Source organism: Talpa occidentalis, unplaced genomic scaffold, assembly GCF_014898055.3.
Source record: "Talpa occidentalis isolate TD23 unplaced genomic scaffold, MPIMG_talOcc4v2.1 talOcc4.10, whole genome shotgun sequence".
NCBI classification, from domain to species: Eukaryota; Metazoa; Chordata; class Mammalia; order Eulipotyphla; family Talpidae; genus Talpa; species Talpa occidentalis.
In genome coordinates this window covers 95,271,111-95,281,576 of record NW_023600993.1, presented here as the reverse complement: position 1 = coordinate 95,281,576, position 10,466 = coordinate 95,271,111, and the positions used below count along the sequence as shown (strand labels likewise).

General features: G+C 55.3%; 1 protein-coding gene across 2 annotated transcripts in view; it reads right to left on the bottom strand.

Annotated features, from left to right (window-relative positions):
• Window positions 1-10,466, bottom strand: part of L3MBTL1 (L3MBTL histone methyl-lysine binding protein 1) — a 30,967-nt gene that overhangs the window by 4,115 nt on the left and 16,386 nt on the right. For both annotated transcript variants that reach the window (XM_054697716.1, XM_037498972.2), the window contains exons 12-21: window positions 8,743-8,894; window positions 8,317-8,393; window positions 7,645-7,730; window positions 7,349-7,459; window positions 6,785-6,899; window positions 5,818-5,917; window positions 5,468-5,665; window positions 5,328-5,377; window positions 1,263-1,420; window positions 768-830 (exon numbers count right to left, since the gene is read on the bottom strand). In XM_054697716.1, coding sequence (XP_054553691.1) covers window positions 768-830; window positions 1,263-1,420; window positions 5,328-5,377; window positions 5,468-5,665; window positions 5,818-5,917; window positions 6,785-6,899; window positions 7,349-7,459; window positions 7,645-7,730; window positions 8,317-8,393; window positions 8,743-8,894 — 1,110 coding nt within the window. The remainder of the gene's footprint in view (window positions 1-767; window positions 831-1,262; window positions 1,421-5,327; window positions 5,378-5,467; window positions 5,666-5,817; window positions 5,918-6,784; window positions 6,900-7,348; window positions 7,460-7,644; window positions 7,731-8,316; window positions 8,394-8,742; window positions 8,895-10,466) is intronic.

Genomic DNA, 10,466 nt, shown 5'->3' with positions numbered 1-10,466 from the left:
AATGTCCCTTTTGGCTTTAAACTCTACAAATGAGCAGAGTCATGATAAAATTGTTTATTTAAGGACAACTCCGCATTTAAAAATCAGAAGTGCCACTGACTGAGGCCCTGCTGTCTCAGGCCTCCTGGTGCCGTGATAAGCTAGCGTATTACTCTACAGTCTGCTGCGTAACAATACAGAGATTAGTGAGATAATCAGACCAGATGGACAGTTCTGGAACAATGATCCACCCACTGTTTCCCATCTCGCCATCATACCCATTCTATCTCCATCTTACAGACAGAAGATGCAGTCCTAGAGACAGGAAAGAGCTCCACCACCACTGGCCTGCAAAGCCAGCGTTCTTTTCTCTACCACTCGCTGCTTCTGGTCTCTGGTCGACTTTTGGGTCTCAATTTTAAGTGTATGAAAGGGTCCCTGCTGTACAGAGTGTAGCATCCAAACGTACAGTGCCATTCACAATACACTTTAATTTGCCATCACTGGTGAAGCTAAGTTTGGAAAACAAAAGACTGGGCAGAGAACGGAAGGTAAGGGCATCCTCTCTCCAGGGGCCTGTTTCAATAGGAGGGTCCCAAACACAGAGGGCTCCCCAACTGGACCGGGGTCCACACCAGACCAGAGAGGCGGGTCACCGTGGCAAGTGCCCCCTGGTGGGATAATAGAAGCCCCTCCCTTGCTGGGGCAGTGCGGTGAGTGCATCTACTTCCTGCCATCTCGGGGTGGGGGACCCTTCTCTGTGGCTGCATGCTGCACTTGCACCTTACCTCATCTTTGAAGAGCCTGGCTTGGTCCTCACAACCTGTCAGGGTCTGAACGAAGCCGAAGACCTTGGAAACCAAAGAAGCCATGTTGCCAAGGGGTGAGGGCGGGGCAGTGTAGCGAGGCGGGCCTACAGGGTGTGGAGCCTTCTGGGCTGGGACTGTGCTGCTTTTTCTTAGCAGCCTAAGAGGACCCTGTGTCTGAGCTGTGGGGTGTGTGAGGTGAGGCCCCTGGCTCCGTGGCCCTGGGTTGAGGCCCTCTCTCCAGCTGAATTTCCAGCACATCCCCCTCCCTTCCCACCAGGATGGGCCTATGGGTGGCACTCAGTCGACCCCCTGCTAGATAGCTGGAAGGGACTGTGACCGGAGGGCTGAGACAGAGGTAGTGGCCAGAGCAGCGTCCGGCTCTGTCTGAGGAGGGCCTTTCCCCAGCCCTCCCACCAGGGTGTAGTGAGAGGCTCAAACAGGGAGGGGTGAGAGGAAGGGGCCCGAGCTCTTCACCTCATCGATGGTCCACTTGGCAACGGTCGAGGCCGAGATGCCTGCCACACCGGGCAGGAGCTTGCAGTGTTGCTCCCAGCACACTGAGAGCGACCGGTCGGGGTGGGCGGACAGAGCCGACATGAAGAGAGACTGGCGCATGACATCGCTACTTAGGGCTGGAAAGCAGAGCAGAGGCTGGCAGGCGGTGCCAAGCACTGACCCCAAGTTGCGTAGCATCTTGAAAACACCATTCTCTAGATACTTTGCACCAAAATGGCCTCTCACGTCCACACTAGCGCAGCCCCAACAGCAGAGGCCCATTTCTGCTCTTCTTTCCTAAACTCTTTCTGACGCGCTGACCAACTCTTGCAGAGCCAGGGAGATTCAGCCCAGCCCTCCCACCCCGTCAGTCTGGGCTGGTTCACCACCTGCATGTGTCCTGTCTACACTGGCACAGAGTGATGCCTGACCCACTTCCCAACTCTACAGTGCCAGCCACTCTGCTTCCTGATATGCTCCTGCAGTCCCTGGCTTCTGCCCTCCAGCTCAACACTGTTCGACCCCATGAGTGGCACCACTCTGCCTGGGCACCACCCTGGCCAGGCGTGGCCCTCACTGGCTGACTTCAACATTGTGGAACTCTGACAAACCTGGTCACCAGTCACCCTGTCGACTGGGCTGGCTTTGGGCAATGTGGCCAGTGTCTGTGGGGCTCGCCCTGTCTCTGCCCATTGTCCAGAAGAGCTGGCTCTTTCCTGTTCACTTAGTGCTCGTTCTACCCATGGGGATGCAGCAGGCTGCTCCTCACGGGCCCTCCCTGCTCAGACTTTCCACTTAGCTTCAGCCTTTCACCTCACACTCAGCCTCGGAGTCTCTGGGATCCCAATCCCAGCACCCCTGGCCTGTTCTGTAGCCCTTGTTTCCCTCCTGCCTTCTCTGCTCACCAGCCCAGCCTGAGCGCCTGCCCACACCCCAAAGAGCTCCACCTTCTGCATCAGCAGGAGCTGCTCCCTCCACCACTCAGTCAGCCTGTCTGGGGTCACCCAGGGTGTCCCCAGAAAGTTACCACCAGCAGCACTTCATCTTCCTGGCCAGGCATCTGGCCTCCCATCCACATAGGTGTCCTTCAACACCCTCTGCTCCATGCACCAGGAGCCCTAAGGAGCTTTGCTCCTCATGGTCTCCCCAGCACAGGGCGGCAGCTCCCACCAGCAGTCACCATGATTACCTAACTGTAAACCATCTAACGTCTGATCAGGAATTCTTGGGTTTTTTGGTTTGCTTGGCTAATTGGTGTTTTGGGGGCTTAAAAACAACAGGAATTCACTCCTCACAGCTCTGGCGGCTGGCAGAGAGGTGTCTGGTGAGGGCCTACGTCCTGGTTCTTGCTGTGTCCCCACTGGAGGAAGGGGTGGGGTCGCTCGCTGGAGGTCTTATAAGGACACTAATCTCATTCCTGAGGACTCCACCCTACGACCAGCCCCAGGTCCCCACATCCAAGGACCATCACTTTGGGGATTAGGTTTCAACACACACATTGGGGTGGGGGGACAACACTGGCTATGGCACTGTTAGTGGGCGTTAAACATGGTGGCAAGGCAGGGGAAGCTGGGAACAAGTGTGCAGCGTAGTGCAGAACACACATGGACTCGGAAGAGGGAGATAGGGTCAGTTTCTCTAATGTGCCCCTTAATCCTAGACAAGGCACTTAGCGGGGGCCTCAGTTTCTCCATCTGTAAATTAACTTTGGATGAGGCAAGCTCTGTGGTTATCTCTTGTTCTTTTAAACAGCTGGTGTTCGTGGGGCCTGACTGGCCCTGTGAGCAGGCGGATGTCACTGAGTCCTGGCCTCTCTAAGCAGCCTTCCCGTTGAGCTGTACCCTAGCAAACCAGGGGCCCACACTGAGGATGCCCACGGATGGGTGAGAAGTCTCCTCCGGGACAAAATCCAAGGTGACCTGGGGCCTCCCTCTTGGCGCAAGGGGTTAAGACGCAACCTATGAAGCTATCCGCAGCCACTGAAGCACTGAGTTCAATCCCAGACCAGGGAGCAACCCACATGGCGCAGCAGACCTCTTCTGTCTCGCCCGCTGAGCCCCTCAGCAGTGTATTTCAGTCAATCTGCCTGTTCTGTTCCCCACTCTGTCTCTGGTGAATCCTCTCACCCCCCACACCTCTGGCCTATGCCCCAGTTCTTGTATGCATAATTGAATAAATCTTTAAAAAAAAAATCCAGGGTGAACTGGGTGTCCTTAGAGTGAAGGCCAGCTAGTGGAGTAGGCAACCCTGCAGAGGAGACAGAGACCTGTTCCTGAAGGGCCCTGAGGCCCTGGCAGTGGCCTTCCTTGCCCTCTAGGGACCACAGTCTCAGGCTCTGGAAAGACTCAACTTCCCCAGTTCTCAGGATAATTCTGGAATGAACACGGTAGGTCCGCGCCCTCTGGTGGTCAGAACCTGATCCTGCAATGAAGCCTAGTGTGTACACCACTTGGAGTGGTGTGGGGTGGGTAGAACAGGGGCCCGCTGGGGTCCCATCTCAGAAGCCTCACCCCAAGGGCCACGAGGGAGTCCAAGACCCAGCTCACTCAGGCCTGAGGCTGCAGGAATTGCCTTGTTTCCACCAAGAGGAAACCGTACAGAACAGCAGCAAGAGTGATTCAGGCAAGAAATAGGACTGATTACGCCAGCAGGTAGTTTAACTAAGCACTTTACATGGACCATCTCATATAAGCTCCCCCTACACACACACCTTTTGAGGGCTCAGACGAGGGACTCAGGGGCCACGGAAGGTGGTCTGACTTCAGGACCCTGCTCTTCTGTGCTATATACTACTCCAGGCACCACTGCTTCTGGAGAAGACCTGGCATAAAGTGGGTCCTGCCCAGAAGGTACAATACTCCAAGTGATTCCTCAAGGTATCTTCTAGATTTGAACCACAGTCATGCCACTCAACTGAGGCCAGATCCCCAGCATCCGGGGGGCCCAAGCCAGTACTTGAAGAGGTAAGCTGAATCTGTCACCCACTGGAGGGCTCAGTCCTTTGCCCCACCTGATGGAATAGGCTATGGGCTGAACTGAGTCTCCTCGCCCCCAAATTCATTTGTTAAAACCTTAACCCCTAGGACCTCAGAATATGACTGTACTTGAAGGTAGTGCCTTTAGAGATTAAGCTAAAATGTGGAACCTATCCAATCTGACTGGTGTCCTTATAAGAAAAGGAATTTTGGAGACACAGAGGGGCACACATACGGAGGAAAGATGACAAAAGGACCCAGCAAACCAAGGAGAGAGGCCTCAAAAGAAACCAACTCAGCCGAGACCTTCAGCTTGGACTTCTAAGAAAATAAATTTCTGTCGTGTGTGGTTGTGGCAGCCAGGCTAAGACCAAACAAGTGGAGAGGTGAGCTAACCTTTGGTGCCCACAGATGCATACCAGCAACATGAGGCAGGGGAGGTCAGAGCTGAGTCTGGATCCCAGCTCTGCTCCTCACAGGCCTTGGGCGATGTCTTCACTCTGAGCCTCCCATTCCTCATCTCTTCGGAGAGAATGACATCCACATTCCAGGATGTTTGTGACAGGGACAGTGCATGTAGAGCACCTGAAACACTGCTGGCACATGGCAGGTGCTCAGTAAACAGCAGCAGAACTGCTATTACTTCAGGTAGCGGCCACTTGTAAGGCAGACATTATTCATGTTCGCATATGAGGACACGGAGGCTCAGAGATGCAAAGTGACTTACTCAAGGTCACACAGCTAGAGTGTGACTGCCATGGCCCCCCTTCCAGGAAGCCAACAATTGGGAAGAAAAGAGCAGGGGCATCACTCTGCCCCACAGCACAGAACTGGAGGCCAGAGAGGCTCTGTGCCTTTCTCAAAGACTCACAGCAAGGCCATGGGTAAAATGGGGCTGGACCTGAGGTCACTCAAGGCCCCATGCTGGGCTCTTGCCATGACTCCGCACCCCCCAAGTATCTCAAAGGGAGAGGCAGACTCCTTTCCATCCTCTGGGCCCCCCGGCACTCATTTCACAGTCACTGAGCCTCACTGTGGAGGACATGGGAGCAGATGGGTTGGAACTTACTCGGGAAATCTTCCTGCGGGATCTTCCGATACTTCGGAGGACGTCCGATTCTGGAGAGAGAGGGATCAGGTTGGTGGCAGGGAGTCAGTGCCTGGCCTGGCCCAAGAGGACACAAGGCCCTGCACCCTTGCCCTCCGCACCGGCCGTGATGGCGAGGCTTCTTCCTTAGGGAGAAGCCCGAGAGGTTCCTCTTACGGGCCGAGGCCTCCGTGTCGGACAGCTCCGCCTTCAGCCGGCTCTGGTTCCTCTCAGCCAGCGGGCAGCCCGAGAGGCAATGGTGAGCTGTGAACTTGCCCGTGACGTGGCCAGAGCCATCACAACCAGGAGTGGGGCACTTCCTGGGGAAGAGGAGGCTTACGTTGGGCCCAATCCGCTCGTCTTGCTGAGCCCTTCCCAAGCCTGGGCCCACCTGGAGAGTGTCTTGGTGAACCCTGATGGGCCACACACAGGGGGTTGCTTCCCGCATATCCCGGCAGGGCCCGGCACTCACCGGTGGTGAAAACTGTACTTGGAGGTCCGCGTGTGTGGCAGGCTCCGGTAGCTAAGAGGGGGACAGCCCCCCGGGGAGGTGGAGCTGGGCTCTCTGGGGCCTGGAGGAGCAGGAAGGAGATAAGCACAGGTTCCCTGGGGGGTGGGCTGGGGTAGAGGGCAGGGAGGGGGAGTTTGCCCAAGGAAGGGCAGCACCAGGAACTAGTTCCCCAGATATGAGGCCCTGGGCTGGCCGAGACACCACATCCCTCTGCTGAATATCTACCCTCTATGGAGAGTGAGGGCTTGGCTATCACACACTTTGTGGAAACCTGCAGGCCATACCCTCTGCCCAGAGAGAACCCTGGGGGAGAAGATCGACTCAGAGCTGGTGTGGACACCACTGTTCCTCAGGAGCCACACCAGGCAGCTTCATGAGATTCTCTGTGTTTGTATGCCTGTTTTTACCCCAGAGACTCTGGTGACGTTTTTCAGGCTTTGCTGATTCTTAGAGAACAATCAAGACCCCAAGTGAAACAGAAGTGGTGGCAGCAGGTTAACAAGGGAGGGGAATCCTGAGGGAAAGGACTGGGGCTGAGCAGTCCAAGGCCCCACCTCTAACTCCCACCTCCACAGGAGACCACGATTTAAGGGAGCCCACATTTCCTTAGCAAACACAGGGCATGCCTTGTGTGGCTATTCTGGATGCTGAGAGAGCTCGCCAGGTCTTAACTACCTCCTAAGTATATGTTCCCCAGTGAGTTCACAGCACAGCACCCCAAGCCCCACAACTAAAGAAGCTAGAGTCACTGAGGCCCCTGGAGAGGAGCAGACCCATGGACGGGGAAGGTGGGGGATTCCAGAGCTCACTGGGAGCACTGGAGCCATCAGTGTCAAAGCTGGGTGTGGTGCCCAGTCCCTGGGTCAGCGCTCAGGGGTGGGGTTGGACACTAGTAATAAAAGGGTCAGAGGGCCCTAGGAGTACACACGGAGAGGAGGCTGCAGGGGATGGCCTGTCTTGGAGCACCAGCCCGCAGGGTGGATGTCCGGGTGGTCGGCGTCGATCCAGAAGTCATAGGCATGACTCCAGCCATCAAAGTGGAGCTAGGGAGGAAAGTCCCTTGAAGGTCAGGCAGCCCAGCTCAGCCAGGAGATCCTCCAGGCTGAGGAGGCTCTCTCTCCCCCTGGGGCCTGGCAGAAGCAAGATCCTGGATTGGAAGAACCACAGGGCCAACCTCCCAATAATCCACCTCGACCGCCCCATTTTTCAAAGGATTCACTCATGAAGCTATGGGTCTCTACCATTAATCCTTAGGCAGGACAAGTTGATGAGGCTCATTTTACAGATGAGATGGTTTAGGCTCAGAAATAACTTGCCCAAGCCCACCAAGGGCAGTCACAGATGAAGCCAGACTGAGATCCAAGAGCTCTGGCCTGGAGCTGACAGCTCTCTTCCCCACGGTGCACAGCCTCATTACGTCTGGCTCGTGCTGTGCCCTTGCACACTGGCCAGTCTACAGAGTTTCTGCCCAGTTGGAAGGTCCCGGAGCCACCTTTATCCGATGGTCCTCCACGTCCTCCACGCTGGACACACGAATCAGAGCAGGATTCCTGCAGTCCACAGCCTCCAGCTTCATGTTGACCAGGAAGTTGTGTGGGGGTCGCTGCAGGGGGACAAAGACCTTTAGGCCAAGGCCCAGCTCATCAGGGCTAAGCCCCAAGAAGGGAGCTCAAGAGCTGTGCTTGGGACATTGCGGCTGCCAAAGCGGGAGGTTGGGGTCCCACCTGGCTGGTGGAGTGCTCCTCTACTTCCCAAGCTGTGCTCTGGAGACAGAGAGAGCTGACTCACCACCTTGAAGGCCCAGGCAGGCACAGCAGAGGCCCCGGTTTCTTCTAGATACTTCTCCCAAGAGAAGCTATCAGGGTCTGGATAGTCTGGAGGAAAGATGAGAGCAATGTCTAGACTCCCAGGTGCACTGGGGGAGCTCTCTGCCCCCAAGTGGGATCAGGAGCACAGGATGGACAGAGGCCCTTGCAGGACAGTCTCCCTGCACCACAGCCAAGCTCCTTGCAGGGGTCTCCTGGGGCAGATGGGTGCTGGTGAGAGGCAATCATGTCACCCTACTGGTGGCAATGCTCTCTGGGAACCCTGGCTCCCATCCCCTCCCTTGCCCTGTTGTTCCAGCCCCAGCTCAGGCTGAACGTGCTGCACAGGGGTCAGCATAGAACTCCAAAAAGGATATACTTTTTTCACTCTGGACACCTGTTCCATGGGAGGAGGGGTTTGGGGAGGTGGTATTCATCTGATTTCTTCCTTAAAGCTCAACAGAACCACAGTTTGACAAAACTCCCCTAAAATCAAAGGCTCCTCAACTCCCAGGCAAGGAAGCTGAAGCTCCAGGACACACCTGTCCTCTCTTCCCAACCCTTAAGACTCAGCTCATGAAGTACTAGGCTGGTGTCAGGGCAGAGGGGTCAGAGGCCAGGCCTGGGAAGGGGCGTGTGCTCAGGCTGCAGTCACCTTGTGGAGGGGTGAGGGGCTTTCCTTGTTTCTGGCACCAGCCCACGGGGTGGATGTAGGGGCTACTGGGATCACACCTGCAATCCAAGAACACTTCACTGTCCCAAGTGAAACTCTGAGGTCCCCCCTCACTCTATTATTCAGTGCAAGTTAGATGGCTGATGAGAAAGTCACAAAATTACAGCGGAACTACACACTCTCATACCCCTATAACATCTAAGGGAAAACCACAAATCGCAAGCATTTATTCATCTTAACCCTGGTCATTTTAGATAAACATTCAATATTGCGTTGCTTATTATGATACAGATCAAATCCACAGGACAGTCAATTATTCCCCTGAACAAATATGAATTTATGTGGTTTCCTGGGCTCGAAAGTGCTGCCTCTGCCGCCTGCCCGACCCTCACCCCCCAGGCCCACTACCAGTAGTCGTAGGTATCGTCCCAGTTGTCAAAGTGCACCAGGAAGCGGCTGTCCACCACGTCGGTCACGCTGGCCACGCAGACAAGGGACGGGTTCATGCGGTCAACTGCCTCCAGCTTCATGCCCACCTGGAAGCCCAGGGGTGGGGGACTCTGGGGGCAAGAAGAGGGGCTGCCACGGCCAGGCCCAGGCTGGCTGGTATTAGCCCAGAGCCCACTGGCAGAGGAAGGAATAAGTTCCCTAGGAGTATACCTGGGGCAGGCAGGGGGTGGGACGGGAGAAAAAGGCTGGAAAAGAGGGTCCTCTCTCCAGTACACACCCCCAGGCCCAAGCCAATCAGGAACTTTTGGCTTCCCTGTGCACCCAGAGGAAGCCTCACTCTGCCAGGAGATGTGGAACTAGCAGGAGGCCACACACGCAGTCAAAGAGTGTGCCAAGCTGAGCATGGCTTCCTCTATCAAGACAAGCCTGCCCGAGCCTGGGCTGAGGTGGTTGGATCAAGAATAGGGTGGTAGGGAAGGAGGAGCTGACATGGGGGGCAGGGGACACCTGCCATGTGTCAGGTATAAGCCTCCAAAGCCCTCACCTCCCTGATCTTTACAGCCTCCTGTGAGACAGATCTCACCATCTCCATTTTGTAAGTTAAATGACGTGCCTAGGACCACATGCCAGTCAATGGAGGGGCCAGGATATAAAGTTTGACTTAAGAGTCTGCATTCCCTGCCCCATTAGCAGACAGAAACCCACCAATCCCCTGGGAACCTGCAATTATGGTTTCTGGGGCAGATTGGGGTTGGGAGTAACGGCCATGCCTGACTAGCACCAGGAAGTCCCTGGCCCAAGGCAACCCTGGACTTTCGATGTGATAACACTTTTTTTAAAGATTTATTCATTTATTTATACAAGAACCGGGGTACAGGCCATATGCGGGGGAGGGTGAGAGGATTCACTGGAGACAGAGCGGGGAACAGAACAGGCAGACTGACGAAATACAATGCTGAGGGGAGCAGCGGGCAAGACAGGAGAGGTCTGCCACATCATGTGGGACCCTCGCCAGCTGGCCAGGATCAAACCGGCGCTGCAGAGGCTGCGGACGGCTTCACAGCGCAGCGCTCAACTGCCTGCGCCACCAGTGGAGGCCCTGATGTGACAATACTTTAATGGGGTTCCCTCTGCCTCTCAGACCTTTCACTGCTGGATGAAGCTGCCAGCTAAAAGGGGTGAGTCGTTGGCACTGAATGGAAGAGCCTCAATGCCAGGCAAAAAGAAAAACCAGCAACCAGTGGGCCTCCCTGGTGGTGCAAGGGGTTAAGCACTGCACTATGAAGCAATCCATAGCCTCTGCAGCATGAGTTCAATGCCTGGCCAGCCAGGGAGAAACCCACATGGCACAGGAGACCTCTCTTGTCTCGCCTGCTGCTCCTCTCAGCAGTGTATTTCAGTCAGTCTGCCAGTTCTGTTTCCCACTCTGTCTCTGGTGAATCCTCTCATCCCCCACACCTCTGACCTATACCCCAGCTCTTGTATGCATAAATAAATAAATCTTTAAAAAAAAAAAAGAAAAAGAAAAAGCAGCAACCAGAATAGAGGCTTGGATGTTACACCAAGAAGCGCAGAGCAAACCAAGCAAGAAACAACAACAACATCTCAGCTTCCTGGCTGAGGGGGTGGACGAGGGGCTCCAAGGGGTTGTGGGAGATAGGATTTCTGCAGAAGGAACTGGG